The sequence below is a fragment of the Equus quagga genome, chromosome 17 (genome assembly GCF_021613505.1).
Source record: "Equus quagga isolate Etosha38 chromosome 17, UCLA_HA_Equagga_1.0, whole genome shotgun sequence".
NCBI lineage: Eukaryota > Metazoa > Chordata > Mammalia > Perissodactyla > Equidae > Equus > Equus quagga.
In genome coordinates, this window is record NC_060283.1 from 54,168,138 (window position 1) to 54,194,857 (window position 26,720).

Below are 26,720 nucleotides of genomic sequence, written 5' to 3' on the forward strand. Positions count from 1 at the left end.
CCTCTAGGTTTAGTTATTTAGGGTCTTTTAGATTTTATATTTGATGCTTTTTACTATTTCTTCTGCTAGAATGCTTATCAGAGCTCCTATGATCTTTCTCTTGGATGATAGCTACGTAATTGGTCACTGTGACCACTCTTTTCTTTCTAAAGTTCCTCCTCCCACATAGCAGCCAGAGTGATCATTCTAAAATGTAAATTGTTATATCCTTTCCCTGAATTGAGTCTGATCCAGCTTGCTTTACCTGGATTATAAGATCCCATTCATTCAGCCAGTAAATATTAATTGAGCATCTACTATGAGCTAGACACTATGTAGGTACCAGAGATAGGGAGGGTTGAGGCACAAGCTTGCCTTCATAGGGCTTATATTCTGATGGGAAGAGACAGATAAGACACAAAAACATAAGTAAAGTAAGTGGGAGGTGAGGGTATGTAAGTTTAAATAGAGTGTCAGATGTGGTCTCACAAAAATGTGACATTTGAGCAACGACCCGAAGTTGGGGAGATAGCGAGCCATGCCAATATTTGGAAAAGAGGCCTCTGGGCAAAGGATCAGCAAGCGCAAAGGCTCTGAGGCAGAAGCAGCTTGGTGTGTTTGGGGAACAACATGGAGGCTCAGTGGCTGGAATGGTGAGTAAGGAGGAGAGAACGGGTGATGAGATCAGGAAGGAAAGGGGTGAATCAAGATGTATTTGGCCTTGTAGACAACTACGAAGATTTTGACTTTTATTCAGAGTCAGAGTGGAACTCTCTGGAGGGTTTCATTGACATGATCTGACCAATTATAAAAGGACACCTGGCTGCTGTGTTCAGAATAGACTTAAGGGGGAGGAGACAAGCACATAATCAGGGAGATGACTTTGGAGGGTATCATAATGATCTAGTGAGAGATGAGATTGTCTTACACCATGGTGGCAGGAGTGGAGGTAGTAAAAAGTGGTCACATTTGGGATATATTTTCCAGGTAGAACTGATAGAACTTGCATTTTGCGTATGATAGCAGAGGCAAGTTTGACTCTAAGGTTTTTTGTTCTAGGCTACTGGATTATGGATATGCCATTTACCGAAATGGGGAAAAACTGTAGGAGGAGCAGGTCTGAGGGGCTGTTCAGTATGAGATAGCTCGTTAGGAGGAGACTTGCAGGTAGTGCTAGGGAGGCACTTGAATATTGGAGTCTGGAGTTCAGGGGAGAGGTCTGGGCTGCACTTACACATTTGGAGTTGTCAGTGTATATATAGATAACGATGTACATATATATAAGGTCACTGAGGAAGTGACTGCAGATGGAGAAGTCCCAAGCCCTCCCACTTCACAGGTTGGTGGAATAAGGATTATCAGCAGAGAAACCCGAGACTGAGCTCTTTATAGAATGCTCTGCTCACTTGTCTGACTTCATTTCCCTCCATTTTCTGCTCCTTCTCCAAGCTCCAGCCACGCTGGCTTTCTATCCGTTGAATATGTGCTAAACTTGTTCCCATCTTAAGACCTTGGCACTTGCTCTTCCTTCTGCCTGGGAAACACTTTCCTGCCTCCTTATGTGGCTGCTTCCCTTTCATCATTTACCTCTCAACTCCGAAGTGAGCTCCCCAGAGAGGCCTTCCTTGATGACCTTAGCTAAAGCAGCAAGGTGTTTGTACAAGAAAATGTGACCTTGTCTACTTAGGGACAATAAACAATGACTCTTATTTTTTAACTCTCATGAATCTTTATGTTTTAATTCCTGATAATAAATTTGTATTTTTTAAAAAACTTCTTTTTAAAGTATAACGTACATATCAAAAGTGTATAGCTTAATGAATTTTCACAAACTGAACTCACCCAGAAGAATAAACAGTATTCTAGAAGCCTCTCTTGTTGTCCTCTTCCAGTGACTGCCTCCTTTTCCCAGAGGGATAACCACCTTTCTGACTTTACACATTACATTAGTTTTAGCCATTTTTATCTACTCGTTTGTATCTGGCTTCTTTTGCTCAGGAGTATGTTTGAGTATGTAGTTATACTTCATTTGTTCTCATTAGTTTTGGTTTTCATGACTCGAGGTTATATGAGATGGTACATTTGTCACTGTTATCTTTAATCCCCTCGGTTCATTTTCTCTGAAATAATTTTAGAGCAGGTAGTGTGAGTCCTCCAGCTTTGTTCTTCTTCAAGATTGTATTGGCTATTCTAGGTCTTTTGCTGTTCCATATTATGGTTTCTTTGTTTTTCCATGTAAATTTTAGAATTAGCTTGTCTGTAAGAAAACCCTCCTGGACTTTTCATTGGGATTATGTTATAGTCTGTAGATCTATTTGGGAGAATTGACATCTTAATAATATTGAGTCTTCTAATTCATGAACATGGTATGTCTTTCCATTTTATAGGAGTTCTTTCCATAAATGTTCTGTAATTTTCAGCAAAAATAACTTTGTACATATTTTGTTAGATTTATATTTGAGAATTTTTTGTTATTTTTGGTACTAGGGTAAATGATACTGTTTTTTAAAATTTCAGCTTACATTTGTTTGTTGTTAGTATATAGAAATGCAGTTGAAGTTGAACTTGGTATATTGACCTTGTATTCTACGACCTTGCTAAAGTCACTTGTTAGTTTATTAATGTTTTTTTTTTTAAAAACTTCCTTGGGATATTTTACATAGTCAAGTCAGTTGTGAATAGATGCAGCTTTGTATCTTCCTTTACAATCTGTGTGCCTTTTATATCTTTTTCTTACTTTGCTGTGCTGTCTAGGACTTTTAGTATGATGTTGAGTAGGAGTGGTGAGAGTAGATATCTTTGCCTTGTTCTTGATAATAGTAACAAGATAATAGGAACAAAACAGTAGTTCCAGTCTTTCACCATTAAGCTTGATAATAGCTATGAGTATTTTTGTAGATGCCCTTCATCAGGTTGAAGAAGTTCCCTTCTGTCCATAATTTGCTGAGTCTTTCTTAAAATTGTGAATGGATGTTGGAGTTTGTCAAATGATTTTTTTCTGTGTCTGTTGAGAAAATCACATGGTTTTCCTTTAGTTTGTTAGTAATATAGTAAATTATATTGATTGTTTTTCAAAATTCTTTTTTTAGATTAAGCATCAATTAACAAGTCTTAGTTTTTTTTGACTATTATTTATTAAATTCCGTATCTGTCTATTTATTTAGCATGTGTTTTCTTCATGGCTTTATCACCATCAGCATACTGTATGTTCTATTTATTTGCATATTCTGCCTATCCCCAATGGAATATACATTTTATGTTTTATTCTCTGCTGTATCTCCAGTCCCTGGAACATTGTCTGGAATAAAGTAAGATTCAGTAAATATTTGTTGAACGAGTAAATATCTGCTCTCAAGGAGTTTATAGTCTAGGAGGGAGAAAGAGGTATACACATAAAAGGAGAACTATAAACAGAATTTTCTGGGAGCTCAAGATGGAAGAGATTAATCATGTAACAGATTTCTTTTGCTTTTTTTTTAAATTAGATTCAAAAGAAGATACACCTGGGAAAGGTTTATTTAATGATGCAGAACATAAGAAGAATTCAATAAAAATGTGGTTTAGTCCTCGAAGTAAGAAGGTCAGATATGTTGTCACTAAAGTTTCAGTGCAAACCCAACCTCAAATGATAAATGATGAAAATAGTCAGCAGGCCTCAATGTATGAATATGTTTCTCCAAGTCCTACAGGAGGTGTTTCTGAGAGGGCTAAAAAGGCTTCTACAAGATCTAGAAAAAAGCAAAAAAAGAAAACTCTAGCTGAAATCAACCAAGAGTGGAATTTAGAGGCGGAAAAAGAAGATGGTGAACTTGATCCCAAACAGGAATGTAAGGAAAAGCTGGTCTCCTTCTGTAGCCAACCATCTATTATTGCTAGTCCTCAGATAAATGGTGAAGTAGACTTCCTGGCAAGTGGCTCTGTAACAGAATCTGAAAGTTTTGGAAGCTTAACTGAAGTCTCTTTACCATTGGCTGAACAAATAGAATCTCCAGAGATTAAGAGCAGAGATGAAGTAGTGACTCCTGAGAAGAATCTCTGTGAAAATTATCTTTCTTCTAAGAAATCCTTGCCATTAGGTCATAGTGGAAAACGTGGTCGTCGCAACAGACTTTCCAGTCCCATTTCTAAGAGATCTAGAAGCAGCATTCTGAGCACTGGTGGAAGTTTTGTCGAGCAAACAGTGCTCTCAGAAAACCTCCCATTGCCTGGCTGTTCTTCACCACCTTCAACCAAACTTAAAGTTGATGACGCATTAGGGAGTAAAAACAGTAATATATCAGATGAGTCTCTTAGTCTTTCACCAGGAACACCCTCTGCACTGAATAGTCCAAGTTACAGACGAATGATGACCAGCCCCTCAGCAATGAAGCTGTCACCCAACAGCCTTATGGCTGCAAAAAGAAATCATAGAGGAGAGACTTTGCTCCATATTGCTTCTATTAAGGTAGGATGCTTATTCTGAAATACAGTTTTGGAGTGAGACCAACAGTAAAACAATTTGCTTGGGGTTTGTGAAAAATGACATAAGACTACTAGGATAATTAACCTGCCACAGATGTACTACTTCTGAACCAGAGAAGCAAAATTCATATGGACTGCATCCCCACCTCAGTTAGAGCAGTGGCCCCTGGGCCCGGGAGCGGGATCTTGCAGGAGAAAACCAGTATTTCAATATTTCAGCTTCTACTTTACCCAAGTGCTTTTGTTTTTGTCTATCCCATAATGGTTTGGTTCAGTTTTCATTATTTTGTTTACCCATTCTTCTCGTGCTTTTTGAATATAGACCATTGCCAAGTTACTGCTGCCAACATATCTTTATACCTAGCAAAGGAGCTAAGGGCAGTGTGAGAGGCCACAAGCTTCTGTGTATGTTTGCCAGGATTTGGAAGGTTGAAAGATGTGGTCTGAACATCTCTCCAATGATCTAGAAAGTTGCTTGTCAGAAAAGGCTACTGCGGTTCAACACGAAGAAGCTTCCCCGTGCCCCACGGCCAGCTATTCGTTTTACTAGCCTGTTCATTGAAGTTAATTCTCTTTATTTATTGCCTCAAAACCTGGGGTGTGGCAGTGTTCGTTTCTTGGGACCAGGCCCGTTCGCCGAGTGTGAGGTGTACTTGCGCGGGCTGATCTCTGAAATTGAGGCAAGTACCACACGTCAAGGGCAGTAGTTAGCGCCATAGCTTTACAGACTTTGATCTGTTATTTCGTGCAAGTGTTATGAAAATATAATATGAGAGAGCTTAGAACTAAATTAGGATAGTTTTTATGATGTTTCAGTAAATTCTTTGGGAAATCCTTGGGTCTTTTGCAAGGATAGAGAGCTTTGGGAGGTCTGGAAGGAACCTGTGGAGGCCCCCAAATGTAAGGCTGTTGAGCAACGTCAAACATCCGGGAAGAAGATGGAGCAGACGTTGGGTCCAGGGATTCCTGTGTTGTTGTGTGGAGACAGGGAAATGCACAAAATGAGTTTCTCCCAACCGTTAGTGTTTTATTTTTTTTCCTTGCTTTGTCTTCCAATAAATGGTGAATGTAGATTATATCTGATGCCAGTCCCGGGGGAGCGTGCCACATGAGTATGCAGGGGGTTACATATCCCCTGAACAACTTGAGTTTTCAGAGTTGTCTCTGGTTATATTTTGGTTTGATTTTTGCAAAGCATGATTTTAAAAATCAGGCTATATTTTGTTTTATATGTATAATGCATGCATAATATACACTATTATAATCCTAACACTATAATGTTATTAATACTTTATAGACATAAATAGCTAGCATGATGATAATTATTTTTGTTTGTTTTTTCTGATTCATACATCAGAATGTCAGCTGCTTCAGTTTCTGCGTTTTGCTTTCTGGAAATTACCTTCACACCACCAGGCAGGCATCAACTTACACTGGTAGAGAATTTTTTTTTACTCGTAAGAATAGTTTGTCTTTCTTAGTGAGGATCTCTAGGACCTAAGTGTCTAGGCTGTGGTTTGGCAAACTGTTTTTTAGAGTAAATATTTTTAGCTTTGCAGGCTACATAGTCGTAACAGCCATTCACCTCTGCCATTGTAATGCAAACGCGGCCATAGACAATATGTAAACCAGTAAAGCTTTGCATACAAAATTAGTGTCTGGCCTAGAGGCCACAGTTTGCCTATCTTTGGCCTAGGCTGTGGAAAAAAGCCCAGCAGAATCTTAAGACAGGAAAAAATGGTGGCATGATGCTGTCTTGGTGAATTTTTCCCATTGATATGTTCAAGATTACTTCATGCAAGTTTTGTCAGATTGTCAGTTTTCTTAGAATTGTCCTGTCAGAATTGTGATTGCCCATTTTGATTCTCTCGAATTTATGAAATACTGTTGTTGTTAGTTGGCAGATGCTGATATAGTATATTTTAAAAAGTTAATTTATTTCTGTTGTTTTTGAAATCACTAGTTAACAAGTCTTCTCTTTTAGAAATTTATTATGAGTTGAATGTATGTTTCCATCTCAGCTTGATTTTGAGTCAGAACAAATACTTGAAAAAAAACAAACAGTAGCTTTGTCAGATTTACCTCTTTATAAATAGTAGTCATTTCATTTTCTTACCCTAATTTGTTCATTTACAGCCGAGAATGAATAATCTGTGTACTAGAAAACCGAATATTGCAATTATGCTGTCATATTTATGCTCTGTACCCACCTGCTTCAGAAAGGGTTTGAGGTGGCTCTAAAGTTAAAACTACCGTACAGTGGACCAAGGACAGGGACAGAGGACAGAGTTACTGCGCTGAATAATGAGTGTAGAGCTGATGGCCTTTCAGGCAGCCAAAGCAGATAAGGGGAAGTGCCAGGTTTTTGCTGTCAGAGATAGATTTTGTTGGGACTGGCCCGGTGGCACAGCGGTTAAATGCACACGTTCTGCTTTGGCGGCCCAGGGTTCACCGGTTTGGAACCTGGGTGCGGACATGGCACCACTTGGCAGGCCATGCTGTGGCAGGCATTCCACGTATAAAGTATAGGAAGATGGGCACGGGTCTTAGCTCGGGGCCAGTCTTCCTCAGCAAAAAGAGGAGGATTGGCAGCAGTTAGCTCAGGGCTAATCTTCCTCAAAAAAAAGAAAAAGGTTTTGTTGTAGTTGTAGCTGTTGTTTCCCCTGCAGCATCTTGGTGTGCTTCCGATGCCCATTGTTCTCCCAGATTTTAAGTGTGTATGGTCGCACTGTGCATACTCGGTGTGTGCACGGTGGGCAGGGGCCCCGCAGTAGTTTCACTGCTCTCTTGGGCTAGTTAGCGTCCCTTGCTGCAGTTACAGCTTTCCAGACTGATCTCTGAACTTGGTAACATTATTAAAGGAACTCTTTATTGTCTTACCCAAACTTACTGCTGGGCATCTTCATCGGCCATCACCTTTCCGTGGCTGCCACTCTGGTAGAAGCCACTTGTCTGTCTTGCCCTGACCACTTGCAATCACAACCAGTTACCACAAGAGTAGTGACTTAAAACAAGGTGGACTTATTTTCTCACAGTTCTTTGGGTCAGAAGTCTGGAATTTAGTCACCAGGCTGAAATCAGTTTGTCAGCCATGTCCCTTTCTGGAGGCTCTAGGAGAGACCCCGTTTCCCCCGTTATTTGGGTTGTTGACAGGAACTGCATAGTTCCTTGTGGTGGTAGGACTGAGATCCCGTTTTCTCCCTGGCTTTCAGCTGAGGGCCGTTCTCAGGTGCTGGAGACCACTGCAGTCCTTAGTTTGTGGCCCTCGTCCTGTCTTCACAGCCAGCAGTGGGAGTCCTTCGCACATGCCGTCTTTCTGATCTGGCGGGAAAGCTTCACTGTCTCTGTGGACTCCCAGGAGCAGACTGGGGCCACCCAGACTGTAGGATGTCTCCGTCCCTGGTTTGCTTTACAAAGACCCTTTTGCCATATAAGGTAACGTAGTCATAAGTCCTGGGGATTGGGATGTGGTCATTTTTGGGGGGAGTCATTATTCTTCCGACCACAGCAGTGGCCTTGCTCTGCTTTTCTTTATACCTCCTGCGGTGAGTTCTCATGACAGCCAGAGTAGTCTGACCCAAGTCAGATCTTACCTTTCTCTGCTCTGGTATGGGTAACTTCCTGGCCCCCTGAATACAAAACCACAGTCCTTCTCATGGCCTCCGCAGCCCTGCCTTCTTCAGGCTTCTGCTCAAATGCCACCTCTTCAGAGAGACTTTTCTTTTTTTTTTTTTTTTTTCTTCCTTTTTCTCCCCAAAGTCCCCCTGGTACATAGTTGTATATTCTTCGTTGTGGGTCCTTCTAGTTGTGGCATGTGGGATGCTGCCTCAGCGTGGTTTGATGAGCAGTGCCATGTCCGCGCCCAGGATTCGAACCAACGAAACACTGGGCCGCCTGCAGTGGAGCGCGTGAACTTAACCACTCGGCCACGGGGCCAGCCCCCAGAGAGACTTTTCCTAACTTATCTAAAGTAGTAGTCCCTGCCATACCCTTAGGTGTTTTGTTTATCTTCCTATTATTCTTTCCTGACATTGTTTTAGATCTCTTTGTTTCTTGTCTCTCTCTTTCGAATGAGAGCAAGAATTCTGTTTGTTCACTGTTGTATCTTCAGTATCTAAACATTGCCTGGCACATAGTAGGTTGATATTTTGTTGAATAAATGAGTGAATTTTCCACTCAGCCATGATCTGAGCCCCATTCTCCTATCACCCTGGACTTTAACTTTATGAATTATTCAGGTGCATTCATTAGTGCTAACAATACCGGGCATGTGTTCTTTCCTCTGCCTCTTATATCCTTTCCTCTACATCTTTCTCTTTTCCCTCCTGGTCCTTTTGTACCTAACCTTCAAAATCCAGCTCATGTTGTACCTTCTTATAAGTCTTTTTCAGAATTCCCAGAGTTAGTTTCTTCTCTCTGCTCACATTATTTATTTGCATTTACATTCATTTAGGTTTCTATTTATTATATGACTCCTCAGTTAAACTTTGTGATTATCTGGAGTATATTCCTCATCTAAAATTTAATTTCAAAATATGAGTAATAACTCCACGTTTCAAAAATAAGAAAAATATTTACAGTGGAAAGCCTTGCTCCTGTTTCTGCCTCCAGCCACCCACCCTACTGCTGACAAGCCCTCCCTGCTCCCTACCTCTTACTTTCTTGTGTATCTTTTGTGAATTTCTCTATGCAAACATAAGCAAATCTTTCCATATTAGCACAGAGCTTTCTGTACATTTTGTAGTAGCGTAGCTTTCCATGAATTTGCATCTTGTAACTAGTCCCTTACTGATGGGTGCCTGTTTGTTTCTGTCCTTTGGCTTTGATAAACAGCGCTGCAGTGAGGCATCTTTGTTTCATGTGTGAGCAGGTATGTCTTTAGGATCAATCCTTAGAAGTGGGACTTCCAGGTTAATGTAAAGCATTTGTTATCTTGTTTATCTTGATCCCTCCATACTTGGTAATGGAAGGCTCTTACTAAATATTCAGACTGCCTAAATATCCAGGCTGCTTACTATATCATCAGCAGATACAGTTTATATTATCAATTCTCAAATTCTTTTTTCAGCTCAGGATCCTGGGTTTATAGGCCAGCCACCTAGTTTTTGGACAGTCAGCACCTTTTGAATGCAAACCCTCACAGGATTATTCTTGAATTCCTTATTTATACTTTTGTTTTATTATGCTATGGAACCTGAGGCAGAATATTTATTAATGTGATGCCTGGGATGTTGTGAACATTCTCTTTTAACCAGAACAAAAGTTGGCATCTCGAGGCTCTCTTTATTCCCCATGTTTCTATTAGAACATATATGTCACCTATGGTTAAAATGCTACTGAGAGGGGCCAGCCCTGTAGCCGAGTGGTTAAGTTCATGTGCTCCTCTTCGGTGGCCCAGGGGTTTCCCGGTTCGGATCTTGGGCACGAACCTAGCACCGCTCATCAAGCCGTGCTGAGGTGGCGTCCCACGTAGCAGAACCAGAAGCAAGGACCTATAACTAGAATATACAAGTATGTACTGGGGGGCTTTGGGGAGAGGAAGAAGGAAAAAAATAGAAGATTGGCAGCAGATGTTAGCTCAGGTGCTAATCTTTAAAAAAAAAATGCTACTGAGAACATTATGTTATAAATGAGAGATTTTATGAGAAAGCATTATGCCTAAACTAAGATAAGCACTCATATGGTTTATTCTTCTGATTTAATAAAAAAAAATACCTTAGTATGTGACATTTCTCTAGACATAGAGAATTTTGATTTATTGTTCTATTATGTCACCATTTTATTATGTTACCTGCTTGAGAATTTGTAGGTGCTGGAATAAAATTCCCCAAAGTTCTCTAGCACAGATTCTTAAAATGGTAATGAATACTCATAATTCATGCCACGGCAATGAATGTATTATGAAATAGAAGCATGGCTTGAAGTTGTCATGTCGTGATGTATTTGTGATGCAGACATAATAGATAATATTTTGAAGGCAACTGACGAGGCATGACATGCTTATAACATAACAAAAGTGATGAGAATCTCCCGGGTAGAGAGAAAGTCCCTCCTGAGGAGCCTCCTTCAAGGTCTGACTTTGTAAGTCGTTAGACTTTAAGGCAGTTATGTTGTGTGGCGTGTAAAGTCGTGTTGTTCCATGTCCTTCATACCAGCTTCCTGGGAAAGGAGCAAAGGACTCAAGCAAACTGGCATTGGTGATATTTTCAAGATTTTAATTTCTAGAACACCTCTTGGAGTCAGTGTCCATGTTTCCCTGTGTCACCTGCCACCTTTGTAATAGCAATAGCTTTATAATACCAGTAACTTATCATCACGACTAGGCTGTTAGAATCCAGTGGGAAATTATTTTATTTAGTAAACACTGACTAAGAAGCTGGGGAAGTGTTTAATATATTCTAGATCTCCGTCCCAGATGACTCAACGTTTTTTAATGACATCTAGTTGCTGAAAGGAGTAGTTTTAGGTACCTGGTCAGTTAATTTACTTGGAAAAGCTCCATCATTTTCGGCAAGTCATCATTATTGTACTTAGTTGGAATGTCCTGCAGTATTTTTATAAAGATATTTATTAGTGATAGTATTTCAGAAGAGCTAACCTTTATAATAAAGAAAAAGAGTTTTGTTTGTGTGTGTGCTTTTGGAAAGTAAATTATGTTGCTGTAATATGCACAAATATGTGAAGAATCTTTCCTTTGAATGAAAGGTTAGCAATAAGAAAATTCAGTGTGTCACACATGCTTCCTCATTTTCAGCCTTTAAGACATTACTTGAAAGTACCAAATCCATTTAAAATTTCTTATAAGTCTTGGTAAATACTTTTCTTAGATGAATTTTTTTTCTTGCTGTGGTTTAAGAAAATCTCATATTCTTTTAAGTTGTGAGGAGCCTAAAAGTGAGTGCTTATTACTCAGAAAATGTTCTGTTAGGGAAAAAAGTAATTTAAGGAAATCAGAAGCAGAAGTTAATTTATTTCCTGGAAACTTCATATTGGTTCAAGCTTACCTAGTTACTGTGGACCCTATCTAATTATCATAATTTTATTTATGTGCACGACTCTAAATTTACATAAAGTAGAACGATAAAAATATGACAAACTTTTAAGTATTAGGGAGGAGAAAGCAGATTGGATATAAAAAGCCAGCAGGTTGCAAATCAGCTGACATTTGTGGGAAGCCTAGGGGTGGAATGTTAACAGAAGACGCCTTTGATAATGTGAAGAGGTGACATGAAAGAAAAGCGCCGCTGTCTAGCAAGCTTACAAGAGATTCTGCTTTTACTCTGTAAACTGTCTCTGTATTACTATGTGACTATGCCCGTGTGAGGCTTCCATTCCACAGATATGTTTATAATATTTTGTGGGCTTCATTAGGTTAATGTATTTTTGTGATTATCATGTAGAATTAAAATGGGGAAATTTTTGAGAAGGTTTTTGTGGATACTTTCGTGTTGAGTGTTGGGAATACATGGTTCTGGCAGTTCATCTGCCCCAGTATTCATGAGATTGTTTAAAAAGTTCACATTGGTATCTCGACAGATGTTCCTGACTTCACTTGGAACTGACTTGAACATAGAGCAAAAGATGCTACATCCATGTTAACTTGTACTAGAGGCGTATGGGCCCCTAAAGAACTATGAGAAAAGATTTTAAATTGGAACTGAGGCAATATATATGTTGAAATATATATAATACTAATTTTTTTGTCCCGTTAAATATTTCAGGTCATTTTGTTAATTTAGGAACATAAAAATTTATGTTCCTTGTGGATTTGGCTTTTTTTAGAAAACTAGGTAAAGTACCATCTTAGATTGGCTGTTTTTGAGAGGTAGCCCAAACCATCAATTAAAGCAAATGTTGCTGGTTTCAGGGGACTTACTGACTTCTGCATTATCAAGTAAATAGAGGACAAAGCTCATTTCAGAAGAGTATTGGGGCTGAGAGTGGGAGGGGAGAGATTTCCTCCTTAAAGAAGCACTTCTCAAAACCGGTTGGACACAACATTGTCAGTTGTAAATTAACTTTTGTTTGTTTAGCCTTATTCAGAGTAAGCTGTCAGTTATTTTTGGAGAAAATAAGCCTTGCCTCTGCCTAGAAGAATATCTTTGAGCAAATAAGGTGAATATGAACTAAATTAATGTAGATTAATTAAGGTAAGTAGAGTAATTCCAAGAAGACAGTTTTTTGGCAGTTTTAATGTTGGTTTCACTGAGCAGCCTTCTTGTCTTTAATTTTGTTTTAAACAATACTCAGAATCCATTTTCATGTATGCTTAAAAAGGATGTTTTCCGCAAATGAAATGATGACTTTAAAATTTCCTTATGGGGGCTGGCCCGGTGGCGCAGTGGTTAAGGACGCAAGTTCCGCTTCGGCGGCCCGGGGTTCGCTGGTTCAGATCCCGGATGCAGACATGCCATCACTTGTCAAACCATATAAAGTAGAGGAAGATGGGCACGGATGCTAGTTCAGGGCCAGTCTTCCTCAGCAAAAAGAGGAAGATTGGAGGCAGATGTTAGCGCAGGGCTAATCTTGCTCAAAAAAAAAAAACTTCCTTATGTTTTGTGGTCTTTGGCTTGTGTCCTTTATTTGGTATTTTGAAATGAATTTTGATATGGGTTGCTGAGAGCAGAGATTTTGCATTCTGTATTCAAGGATGGCCCATATCACTTCCGTGACTGGGTACCTCAGAACAATTCATACATACATAGCTTACTATTTATTAACTCATAAGCAATAGGTATAAGAGAAAAGATTTGTTTTATTCTATCTAGAAGAAGACAGAATCTCAAAAAACAAACCCCAACAATCTCAATATCTTATTTTCCTGATGATTTTTAATTTCTTTTTATTTTTTCATTGTTCTCCTAGGGTGACATACCTTCTGTTGAATACCTCTTACAAAATGGGAGCGACCCAAATGTTAAAGACCATGCTGGATGGACACCATTGGTAGTTTTCCATTTGTTTGTTTTTATGCTCATTCTGTGTATGTTTTATATCATTATTATAGTTATTCAGTGGTCTATTTATTATCCTCTGCCCTATACTCTCTCTTTTTTAAACTGAAGAACTTATATTTTCACCAAGAGAAAATGATTTTTTTTTCATCTAGCGTTTCAATTGTGACAGGCAAGAAGTTGGCTACCTTTTGACTGACTACCTTTAGGTTTAGGAATCCAGTTACAGGATATTGCTGAATTTAGCTAATGTATGGAGGTGACTGCTGCAGCTGACATCAGCTCCATTCTACAGCATTGCATGTCGTTGGAACCAGATTTCTTGGAACAGAGAAGTCAGAGGCACTAGGTATAAGAATGTATCACAAAGAAGTGATTCTTATTGAGGATGTATCCTAACCTCACTCATATCCTATCCAATTGCAAATGTATAGAGGCAGTAGAAATCTTTGCTTACATTGAACATTTTTAAGTCTTTGCTTGTTCTTACAGTCATGCGCTGTGTTTAATGATGGTTCAGTCCACGACGGAGCGCATATGTGATGCTGGCCCTATAAGATTAGTACCGTAGAGCCTAGGTGTCTAGTGGGCTGTACCGTTTAGGTTTGTCTAAGTGTACTCTGATGTTCTCACAACAACGAAATCGCCTGACACATTTCTCAGAATGTATCCCCATCGTTAAGCAATGCATGACTACTAAAAATGCAGTGTGAAGTATAGTCTGGAAAAAGAATGGCGCAAATACGTGGGAACAAGTGCTGTCTGGACTAGTTAGGACAATAAGCATGCGGTTTGCAGCCATAGAAGTGTCAGCAGATGAGGTGGATGCCCTTACCCTGTGAACTGCAGATTCAGCACAGAAATGGGGAGATTCTCATTAGGCCAGGTGCAAATACGGGTTTAAAGTTCTGTACAATGACTTCTTGCCAAATCTTTAAGCTCGGAGGGTTTAGTCTGGATCAGAGGCACTTTATTGTTTTGACTCCACAGGCTAACTAACCTTCTCAAAGGAAGGTTAACTTCTTTTTTTTTAAGCCACTAAGGCAAATTGTAGTCAAAGTTGGTGAGTTAGGCGATCCGATGCCTAATTTGGATTCCTTTCTCCTAGAAATAGACCTACAGACGTTTAGTGTGGTATTGCTTATGAATTGATTAGATGTACTTAAAAAGCACAGTATCCTAGAGATTTATTAGAATACAACGTAATGGCGTTGTTAACAGTTCATTAGCCCTAAGGAGAGATTTGTATGTGAGGCATCTCTGAATATTCCTCTGTTACCAGTTATGTCATTCATTCAGTAAGCTCTTTTTGAGCACCTACTCCGTGTTGCTTGTGTTATCATTGACAACAGCCATACAGTAATCTGTAGCTTCAGCAGATAGAGAGGCTTGTCTTGTAAATGCTCTCTAGGATATTCACTTTGTTGGACGGTTATATGTATGTGCGGGTGCACCACTGAGCATGTTGCTAAGTGCCTGATTTAGTGAATTCTGTTCAGCTTTGGAGAATTTCAGATTTTATGCATGATCTGGTTGTTAAATACTTTCTAAGTCTTTTTCTTCTTGTTGTTTTTAGTTTATTATTGTGGAACAATTTAGGAACCAATATTGGTTTAAAGCTGCATTTTCTTCTTAAAAAAAGAGCACTTGATCCAAGGCTCAAATGAATAGCATCTTTTTCCATGAATTGCATAGATCTTGATCCCCATGTATCTTATCACAAAGATTATTAGTAGTGGCTTTTACTCTCTCAACAACTTAGGTCTGTATGAGTATTTAGGGAAGAACCAATTTCCTGACTGAGGTTCCCATTTGTTTTTCTAGAATGTGGGTTTATTATGACATCTATTGCTCTTCCTCATCACTCTTCTCACTCCTTTTCTTTTTATTTATTTAATTAGCATGAAGCCTGCAATCATGGGCACCTAAAGGTAGTCGAATTGTTGCTCCAGCATAAGGCCTTGGTGAACACCACCGGGTATCAGAATGACTCACCACTTCACGACGCGGCCAAGAATGGGCATGTGGATATAGTCAAGTTATTACTTTCCTATGGAGCCTCCAGGAATGCAGTGTAAGTAGTTTAACTTAAAAACACATTTTTTAGTTGACTTGTTTTCCTGAGTCAAGGTCTGTGATGAAGCAAGACTTTAATAAAGTTGATGGCTCTTTTTCTTCTCTTTCCCAACTGAAATTAGATGTGACCATTATGTTCTGGATTTAAAATCAGCATTCATGCCTTTTTCCTTTATGATAATTATATATTTACACTTTTAGAAACAATTCTCAAATTAAGAAACAATTGTCAAATTAATTTTGGAAGCTTTGATTTTCTGCAAAAATTCACTTAGTTTTTATATTCTGTGGATTGATTTGGACTTACTAATAAGAAAAGAATTAGAAGCATAGAAATAACTATTATGTCTGCTTCCCAATACTTGAGAATTCTTATAAATATTCTATTCCTTTTATGCTGTTTCTGTGTATTATAACAACAGTTAAAATATGTACGAATTCAGACGTTGGACAAGTGCAGTTGAATGATTTCTTAGATTTTCACGTCGTTCAGATGAAGCTCTGGGTAAATTGTTTTGCTGTGTCAGGGCACAGAGATGCATTAGTAAATGCTGGCGGCTGCATTTTAAAATTACTATTGTTAAGAGTGTCACAAGCAAGTGCCAAATGTGGCTTTTATATCTTTAATCTATAACTTGGTTCATGTCTCCCTATATATTATTGTATTCTTTAATGAGGTAGTTGAAATGAAAATGCAGGAATTGCCTCTCTGTGCCTCTGTTGCTTCTATAGGTATGGAAGGAGCACACGAAAGTCAGGCTTACTCTGGTTACAGAGGCAAATAAGAATTTGAGATTGCTTCTGGGTTGTAATTTTTTATAGGTAACCATATAACATAATTGAAAAGCTAATAATGCAGGAATGTGCCGTACCTTGGTGCTGTTAGTCTCGGTCAGTGTGTCTAATAGCCTTTATTTCCCATCTCATGTGATGAGATAGTTGGGGCAAGCTCAAGGGACGCATCTTCTTCTGATTTTGATTTCTCTGTTTTTTTTTTCCACGTGTGCATACACACACAACATACATACACACATACGCATATTAGGTCCGTGTGTGTGTGTGTGCATTTATATATATGTGGACCTAACAGATATGACCCTCTTGTGAGTGTGGCAAGCCATTTGATAAGGCAAATGGTTGTTTGGATCAGGTGAGACTGAATAGTTTCCATCCTTGGGTTCTTAAATCAGTCATGACTACTTTAATGAATGTAGCACTGGTCAGGGCATTAGGGAAGCCAGCTTTTATTTGTGACTCCATTATTGACTTTATAGCCTCAGGCAGGTTAATTTCTCTGCCTTGGTGTCTTCACCTATAAAGCATGGGTGATGCCTGCTGCTTTTCTATTTCTTCAGAGCCTAGTATGAGGATTAATGAGCCAAAACACAGGGCCCGCCTTGTGGTTGTACACCATGATTCTTCACCACACTGTGAAGCTTATTAATATACAAACTGTGGGCATGAGGCAGGGAGCGAGTCTGCCTTCACAGGTGCCTTCTCAGATGGATGTGTTGTTTTAAATCGGCTTACCTAGTGAAGTGGCAGGTTTAGGTACATCTATAGCCCAGCACTGTCCAATAGATCTTTCTGCAGTGATGCACATGCTCTGTATCTGTGCTGAGCACTCAGTAGCCACTAACCATCTGTTGCTATTGAACACTTGAAATGTGGCTGTTGCTACTGAGGAACTGAACTTTAAAATGTATTTTATTTTAAATAATTTAAATAGCCACATGGGCCAAGTGGCTACTGTATTGGATAGCTGGTCAATAGAGTTAGGATCGTGGGGAAGGAGGGTTCATTTGAAGAAAGAGGTTGGGAATGATGTTGGATAGAGGATAGTAAGGCAGCTGTAGGGCAAATGCAGGGGGTGATTTAACCTCGGGTCTAACAGTGTGGGAGCTGTTCCTAAACTTGTTATTCCTCCTTCTCCGACTGTTGGTCATATTAAAGATTTGCTGTTTTTTGTTCTATTTTAAAGCAGTAGTTGTTCATCTGAGAGGCTTCACCAGTTTTCTAACTGATCTCTTCTTTGAGGATTACTTTTCTTTAATCATTCTCCAAACTGCAGCCCAAGAGCTTTCAAAAAATACAACTCTGGCCAAATCACTTATTTGCTTAAAACTCTTCACGGGTACTTCTTAATGTTTTTAAAATAAGAATTGACTTCAAAACGTGGTTTATAAGACCGTGGATGGTCTGGTGCTGCCTACACCTGCAGCCTCGTCTTCCCACAGTTCCTCCTGTCCCCTTTCCTTCAAGCATTCTTTGCACTAGCCTTTCTAAATCTTTATTTCCTTAAATGTGCTAGGCTGTTTTGCCTGTTAGCCTTTAAATAGGCCTTCCCTTTGTCTGGAATAGTCATTTTGGTGGCCAGTTTCTCATTCTTTGGGTTTCACGTTAGGTGGCCTTTCCTTCGGGCTGGCTTTCCTGATTCTTTTGTCTGTCTTCGGTGCTTCCTCCCTGTCATCGAACTTAGGTGGCAGTATATTTGCTTCTGATCTTCTTGTTAGGTTGTATGCTCTGTGTACCAAGGATCATGTCTTCCCTCGCAGGTCCTGCCAAGTGCTTCACATGGTCTGCGCCCACATTTGTAGAATGAATTAGTGTTTACATGCATGGAAAGATGGTGTATTTTTTCCTCTCTTTTGATAAAGGGTCAGATGATATGAAAATAGGAATTGCCTCCCTCTGCTCCCAACTTCACTGTAAGTGTGAAGAGAATGTCTAAAACCAAGTTTCCATAAGCTGCTCCTTTTCTAGGGTGGCGGAACTGGTTCCTGGTAGATCTCAGAGTGAATGATGTCTGCTCCCTGGTAAGAATTCTTAGTCTCTTGCGCATCGGGCATCCATAGTATGGTACCGTTTATAGGATCATGGCTACCCAAAGTAATTTCTACAGCCTTGAAATATTTAAGTTCTATTTGTCTTTCTGCCAATGTTCTCTATATTGGCTTTCTAAAGTTGAGTACTGACAGGTGAGAATAGATGAAATTCATTCCTGTGCCTCCTCCATTTGTTTAGGGGAGGATGGGGACTCAGTTGTTCTACTCTTCTTTTTTTGCCTGAAGCTGTTGTTCCATTTAAACCATTAATATCTCAGACTCTAGAATCTGAGTTGGCAAAAATGTTTTCTTTTTTTTCCTCTGCTTGTTACATTACTGTTACTCTTAATGGAATCCTTCTCTTAATAACCAGGACTAGACTCTTCTCATCTCTGAAAGAAGGGTAGGAATCAAAAATGGCAAAAGCTATTCTTCTGTCTCTCCTTCTTTAGGGCTTGGTACTTGAATAATTGAAGTTGTAGATAAGTGGGGTCCTTTCCTTTATTCTAAATTTCTAAATGACATCCGTTAGCTCTAGAATAGACATTTTGGCAAACTTATTACCTCAAGGTTGGAATCTTCTTTTTACTTACATGCTTTCCTTTTCTGAGTCTCCAACGAAATCCTCCTATGTTTCCTCACACTCTCTCCATTGCTTCCTTCACTTCATCTTCTCATTTGTTTCGTCTGCTACTTGTATTCTAGCAGGCGTGAACAGACAGGTACAGCACCAATTATGGTCAGTGTGATACGTGCCCTCATAGGTCAGTGCCCAAGATTCTCTGGAAGTCTAGAGTCGAGGCTGTAAATGTGACTAGAAGACGTCATGAAAGACTTTCTAGAGAAAGAAGCACTTCAGCTGAATTTTGAAGAAGAACAGAGGATGGATTTTGAGAAAGAGGAGATGATGGGTGCTAACATCCACCAAGTTCCACCAACATAAAACCAAGTTCCATTTAGTTCTAGGAGCTTCTGTTAGTGACACAAGACTGGAATGAGAGGGAGGAGGAGGAGGTAAGAGGCCAGAGAAGGTGGACAGGGCAGTGAAAGGCCTTGTGTGCTGAAGAGTTCACATTTTAACTTGAAAACTCCCTCCTCCATGCTGGACGGGAAGCTCAGTACAGAGCTGTGTCCAGTGATCCAGGGGAGGAGTGAGAGTCTGAATTAAAGTAGTGACGGTAGGGATGGGAGGTGGAGTGGAGAATTAGGTAATTTTATCAATTTATTTCTTCACGTGAAGTTTGATTTACTGTATTAAGTTTCAACTTAGGGTTTTGATTGAAATTGGTAAGTGTATAGATTATAGTAGGTTTAATAAAGTTGATTTCTCACTCAGGACCATGGTATGTTTCTTTGTTTAAGCATTCTGTTATACATCTTAGTAAAGCGTTAAATCTGTTTCATATGTGTGCATATATACACATGCACCTATTTATTGAGATTATTCTAGGTATTTGGTTCTTTTGTTGCCCAGGTGAACTGGATGTTCTATTAATAAATATAACTTGTTCCTGATGTATAGGAAAGCTGTTTATTTTAGTACTTTTCTCTTAGATCTAGTCAACATCTAATTCTGAGGATCTAATTATCGTTTATTAACTTTCACTTCTTACTGCATTTGTCAAAGTTTCCAGAACAATAGTATAAAATAATGGTGATAGTTGGCATACTTGTTTTATTCTCATTTTTGAAAAATATTAATTGTAGGTTTACAGTCAATATTAAAATTAATATTAAAAATAAAGATCTTCCTTTCAGTTAATTTACAATTTTTTAACAAGATTGTATTTCATTTTATTAAATGATTTTCAGCTTATACTGAGATGATCTTAGACTTTTTGCCTGTTGATGGTGTTAATAAATTTTTAAATATTAAACCATGTTGTGTTCCTGGGGTAAACTTAACTTAGTGTAGTATGTTGGTCTTTAAACAAGTACCTCAGTTTGCTAGGGTTTTATTTAGGATTTTTGTATTTGTAGTTATAAGTTAAAATGATTAGTAGTTCTCTTTTTCGCTTTTGCCCTCAGGTTTTGATATTAGAGTTATACTCATAGCTTCTTAAGGCAGGCTGGGTGCTTCCACCTCCTCTGGTCTCCGAAACATGAGTGGAGTCTCTTACAGAAATACCCCTTCCCCCCGACCCCGGCACAATGTTATCGACTTTGATAATTTGCATATTGTATAATATTTGGAGAGTTCTCCAGTTTTGTTGCTGGTAGTTATCTCTCTGAAATACTAATGTATTAATAGTAGACTGTAGATACTAAGGAGAAAATGGACTTTTTTGTTATTGAGTTTATTTTTAAATAGTCCCTGTGGACTATAAAAATAAAGTTTGCCTATTTTGCTCTTTCATCTGAGGCTGTGATCTTTAGGAGGGTGCCCATGAAGATCATCTTACTGATGCTTAGCAAAGGGCACACCAATGAGACAGGGTCTGAGAAGAAGTACTGTCCTTACTATATTTCTCGTATGTATCTCAGAGTGTCTCAAACTCATAAAGCTTCAGGTCTTCCTTTATATATTTTTTAGTCAAATGTTGTGATAGTCTTTGGGTACTGAATGCTAAAAAATACTATCTTTGTTTCCACATCCTTCAGGGCCCTGTAAGCCAAAGTAGGCCTGTAAGCCAGCACTGGACGTACCCGTTGCTTTTCATTGCACTATAGACATAAAGAAGTGATGGTTAATGGAGTTCATATTGAAAGCATGTTTGATAAACGGCGCACGTCCTCACACCAATGTAGATTCTTCTTACTCAACATTTGGTGCATTTTGATTGACTTCAACCTTTTCTGCTACTGTGAGAATTTCAGTTTGAATTAGTTCAATTGAGGGTAAAGCAAACTTGTGAAGAGGAGTAAAGATTTTTATAACTTAGCCCTGGGAGAGAAGAAAACCTGAGACGAAGGAAATGCAGCCTTAGAGTTGTTCCAGGTTAGAAAATTCTGTATTCTGGTATGTTCTGGTATTAAGTTGTCATGAATGGTGCTAAGACCATATGACTTTAAATATTGGAGAGAAGGCTCAAGAACTATCTTTTCAGTATATTTATAAAATGTAAGCGAGAACATTTTTATAGCTCAGGAGGTAGGGAGAGTCAACAACTCAGAAACATAATTAGGTGTTGAATGTCTGTGGAAGACCAGGCATAGGAAAAGAAAGAATGGAGTATTATTTACTGCAAAGCCAGGTGAATTTAAAAGCATCTTATTGAATACTGGTGGAGGGAAATCTTGAAACCTTATAAGACAAGGCATGATAACTAAACCCCACATCCATTCTAATTAGATATATTATTGATACTCTTTATCTGCCATCTTCATTACTTACTTTAAGAAATACAGGACTTTCACGGGTCACCAGTGAAGGCGCCTCAGCCCATTTTTCTCCCACAGAGGCTGTGATCTTCAACTATGGATTTTCCTACTGCAAGGAGTATGGGTCTTAAGTCTTTCTGATTATAGAGGGAATATGTGTACAGTAGAAGGCTATATATCTACTCCAGACTTTATCTTTTGTTTTGATTTAATTTTAATGTTCTAACACCTTGCTGTTTTTTTTAAGTCACATTTTATTTAAAATACTTTCTAATATGCTTTGAGCTTTTGCTGTGCAAACTGGCATTTTTAAAATGCATCTTGCATTTGAGTACAGTATTAATTCATTTAACTCTGAATTTACTTGTGCTTTGTATGAGAAACTTACCTCTTATGAGCTAAAATAGGAGTCCCATTGCCCATGAGGGAAAATTAGAGCCTCAGGTAATGAGAAAAAGGTTCATATCTTCTTATATACTTCTTTGTTGCCTGTTGCCTGAGAATACTTATATTGATAACTGTTCAAAACCTCATCAGCTGTCTTTCTTCACCACTGCCTTCTCTGCATCCCAGTGTGAACCTAAAACGAAAACTCCTGCAGTCACGTCAGAACCATTTTGGGTGTATGCAGAATGTCATAATGTCATTTGTCCTTTTTCTTTTTTAACAGATATGTAGAGTTTAGGATTTAGTACTTGGTCTGTCATTAACAGAGTTTTCCGTGCAAGGATCTAGAATTCTTAATTAGAAAATATTATATGGACCATTGGACCTATTAATTGTCCCATTGCCCTAGTTAATTTTTTAAAAATTAATCTCCTATAACAGAGATAATTTATGTGTTATAGCTTTTAAAAAAACAAGTTGCTCTTTTGAATTTCTGTGCTTTTTCCTCTTTCACAGCAAGCCAAATGACTTAAAAAATTAAAGTGTATGTGTTTGCAATTTCATGTTTATTCATAAGGGGTTACATTCACGGACTGCCTTAGTATCCTGTTGTGCATGATAGGGTTAGCATTCATAAAAATGCCGTCCCACATGTGTGTTTGGGATTGAACGATCTGTGTGTGCAAGTGCAAGTTTAAATTTGCCCGTCTTTCCTCCTGCCCTTTTACTAGTGGTGAAACTCACCTCGGGCATCGTTGTAGGTGGGAGGCTGCCATATCTTTCTTGAGTAGAAAAGGACATTAAAGGATTCTACTCAATTCTGAGCTCTGCCCTTGGGGTGAAGCTGAGACATTGAGCACCGCAACTTAATCCTTTAGTAAGTGCTTCCTTTTCATCAGTCTGAGTGATCCAAAAGAAACCTAGTGAGGAAAAGGATTTTCAAAGTAATCTGGTTGATGCTCTCTCTTTACATTGAACCATACAGGAAAATGAAAATCTACTCCTATTTTAATGTTGCTGAGAAACTAGGCTTCTGTACTTTCCCTTAGTACACATCCAAATTATCCTTTCAAAGCATGCATGAAAGGCATCATCAAATTGGCGAAAATGAAGAGAAGAGGTGAACGCTCCAGGTGTAATGTATGTTCCCTCATCTTCATTCTGTATCTGTCTTCCAAAAATGAAAATATAGTAATATTAATAGCAGGCACTTACTGAGTGTTTACTGTCTACTAGGCACTATTTTAAGTGCTTTTTGTTTTTTTCTTTGTTTGTTTGTTTCTTTCTAAAGACCCAGTACATGGTTGTATATTCTATTTGTAAGTCCCTGTAGTTCTTCTCTGTGAGCCACTTCCACTGCTTGGCAACTGACAGACAGGTGGTGTGGTTCCATGACCAGGAAACAAACCCTGGGCCGGAGCAATGAGAGTGCCAAACTTTAACCACTCTGCCGTCCGGGCTGGCTCTAAATGCTTTTGATGTCTTAATTTATTTGGTCCTTGCAACAATCCTGTGAATATAGATGAGGAAAGAGAGGCACAAGAGGTTAAGTAACTCATCTAAAGTCACACAACTCCTGAGTGGTTAATGATCATGTAAAATGTTTCAGTAACCAGAAAAAACCAACATTTTTAGGATTTAGTTTAGATAAAAGCATATTATCTATATGTAATTATGTGGGATTCACTGAATTATAGGGGACTTTGTTGAGTAGGGCGTTGAGGGAACTGAGCTGTCAGAAGTGGTGCCTGTGAAAGGTGCTAACATGCTGTTGTGCTCTGCATGTGCGCTCAGCGGTGAAGATGTCGATGGTTTCCAATATTCGGAGAATAGTTTTAATTGTATTGGTGTCGCATGGACCCATGTAGTTTAACTCGTACACCCTGTGCCTTTCTGTCTTCACAGCTACGTACTGTTTTTGTCTCTAATGACCGTTGCTTTAGGCCTGATTATTCATCAGTTTTCCATATTGTATTTGGCTCTGACACACGAGCATACAGCGATTAGACTCTTCAGCCTTGATAGAAGGCTTTCTTCCATTAATTCCATCCATTTCAACAATCGCGCTGCTTAACCCCACGGACCCTTCACATTCATGCCCCACATTCCAGTTTCTCATCTCGAGCTCAAGGCCGTCTTGTTTGCTGACGTGTGCTCTTTGCCTCCTTCGGGATCCCTCTCACGTCTCACCTCATACTTGGGCTTTAGTTTCCACTCTAGCACTTCTATACTCATCTCTTGAATGAGTATTTGTTCTCAGTAGGATTGCAGGCAAGGACAGGCTGTCTAAGTCTGGGTACCCCTCCACAATACCTAGTTTAAGTGTTAAGGCTTTAGGTTAAAATATGTCAGGAAATAGAAAGCATACTATATTTAAGAACATTTAGAAAAAATCATTCTGTAAGTTCCCTTGGTAACCCATTTGAATAAATAGCAAATTAAATCATTGGTATGTATTCAGAATCCATGATGTTGCAGTAAATCTAAAAAAGTCTTCTTTCCTATGTAGTAATGGAGAATAACTGACTTTCACTGTCTTCAATTAATAATCTGTCACATTGATAGTCCCTTGTGCAAGTGACAACATGTGATTTTTCCTCTATGTATGTAAAAAGAGAATAAATTTAATTATGTACATTTTAAACTGATTTTTCACACCAAGTCTGTAAGCAAAGTATTAATTCATTCAAATATATCATTATGGGGAAAAAAGTTTTATGACTTTTTTGTGCCTACATTATAGACGAGAAATCTTAACGTGTGCCCTGTCTTCTCTTGCTATGGTGTTTTGAAGCAAAACTAGTGTCTAATTCCAAATTTCAGTGGTCCACAACAAAGCCAAAATGCACCAGGATTTCATAGACTCCATCTCCCATGCTATAGGGCTGAGGTTTGGCTGATTATCTTTCAGTCTGTAGCATTTGTAATGTGCCGTTCTCCAGTAGCAATAAGGGGGCCTAAGGGTTTTAGCGACTGTGTGTATAAGCAGAAGCTGTCCGTAATCCCTGTGGAGAAACCACATGTTTAAAGACCACATGAGGTAGTAAGCCATGTAGTAAAGACTCTAAATGTAAATTAGAATCTTTCTAATCATTTTATGAAGCTGTTCTTTAGATGGTAAAAGCATCTTACTTGTTCAGACCATTGTTTTATTGGTTATTTTTTGGTTCAAAGTCCTCACTAGCTGATGGTGATACTTTAGGAAGTACTTTCATGTGACAATCTTTCATGTTGTCATAGTGGACTTTCATTTGTATTTGTGTAAAATAGCTATACTATAGTTACTGAGCATTACAGTGCATTTGATTGGGCTCTTAAATTTTATTTCTTTGAAGTGTAAAATCTGCATTTATCTTTGTGAAAAAGTCCTTATGTATGCAGTGATTTTTTGATGGCATATAGTGTGGCTTTTTTATTGTTTATTCATTTGTGTACTTGGTGGTGTAAGATCTAGAATATTGGTTCTTAGACTTCTAATTTTTGATTGTCATATTACAGCATATGTGTGCAAGGAGATTGTGTATTTGGCATGTGGGCATAATAATTTAGAGAATGAAACTGAGAAGCATCATGTGTAGTAAATGAGATCAGCTACCCTTTGAAGCAAGCTGATTGTCTGCTCTAAGTGTATGGGTCTTCCCAAATTCCAGCACAGTGACTCGTATCACTTTGTTGTAAATCAGAAAGCTGAAACACAATTGAGGTATTATACCTTGGCTAGAGAAAGACTCTTGCCAGAGGAAGGTTACACGTTATTGGACCTGGCTTAAAGGGGAATCTGAGAATATGAATTTACCAGTGTTTATCCAGCACCGTCCCAAAAAGAAAGAGTGGCTGAACCTGATAGTCATGAATAGCAGTCATTAAAGAAACATTTGCAAGACTGGGGATTCCGTTCTTTCCTTAATCCACTAGCCTGTTTTTCCTGCTAAGCCATCGAAACATCTTTCTCCAAGGTTGTCAATGGCCTTGTCTCTAAACCCAATAGATGCTGTATCCCTCATCTGTGCACCCTCCATGGAGCCTCAAACAGCTGGCAGCTTCCTCCTTCCTCTTCCCCTGCTGATTCACTGTTTCTTCCCAGATCTTTTTCTATGCATTCAACACAAATTGAAAAACTGGTATTGTACTATGTTTATCATTTTATATCCTGTTTAGCACATTGCATTTTCACATGAACTTTAATGGCCATTATATGGATATACCATAATCTTAAAAACCATAAAGGATTATAAGAGAAATGCTCATAGAAAACTTTTGGAGACAGTATAATATATTAAAATTATTTTGAAACCATATGTAAGGAAGTGGAATGGTAGACAAAAGTCATAATTTTAACAAGTTACTTATAATTGAAAGACTAATGATGGGCAATATTGAATATTAGTGGAATAAACAAGGAAAATGTGACTTTTCTCAAGTCATTGGAACCTCTCTCTCTCTGTTTTCTCATCTACGAAATAGCAGTCGTACTGGATCTCTAAAGTCTTGTCCAGTGTACTGTTCTGTGGCTTTTGAATTAATACCTGCTGAGAGGTCTGCATCAGCTTGTTCTCTGAACCATACCACTTTGTTCTGTGATGGCTGTGATTATTATAGATTATAGGGTGTCTACTTATTAAAATTTTTTTTTTTTTGAGTAAAATTAGCCCTGAGCTAACATCCACCTCCAACCCTCCTCTTTTTGCTGTGGAAGATTGTCACTGGGCTAACATCT

At 38.6% G+C, this 26,720-nt stretch overlaps 1 protein-coding gene across 1 annotated transcript in view; it reads left to right on the top strand.

The window, feature by feature from the left end:
- Nucleotides 1-26,720, top strand: part of BARD1 (BRCA1 associated RING domain 1) — a 79,882-nt gene that overhangs the window by 27,928 nt on the left and 25,234 nt on the right. The window contains exons 4-6 of the mRNA XM_046642793.1: nucleotides 3,465-4,423; nucleotides 13,306-13,386; nucleotides 15,296-15,468. Coding sequence (XP_046498749.1) covers nucleotides 3,465-4,423; nucleotides 13,306-13,386; nucleotides 15,296-15,468 — 1,213 coding nt within the window. The remainder of the gene's footprint in view (nucleotides 1-3,464; nucleotides 4,424-13,305; nucleotides 13,387-15,295; nucleotides 15,469-26,720) is intronic.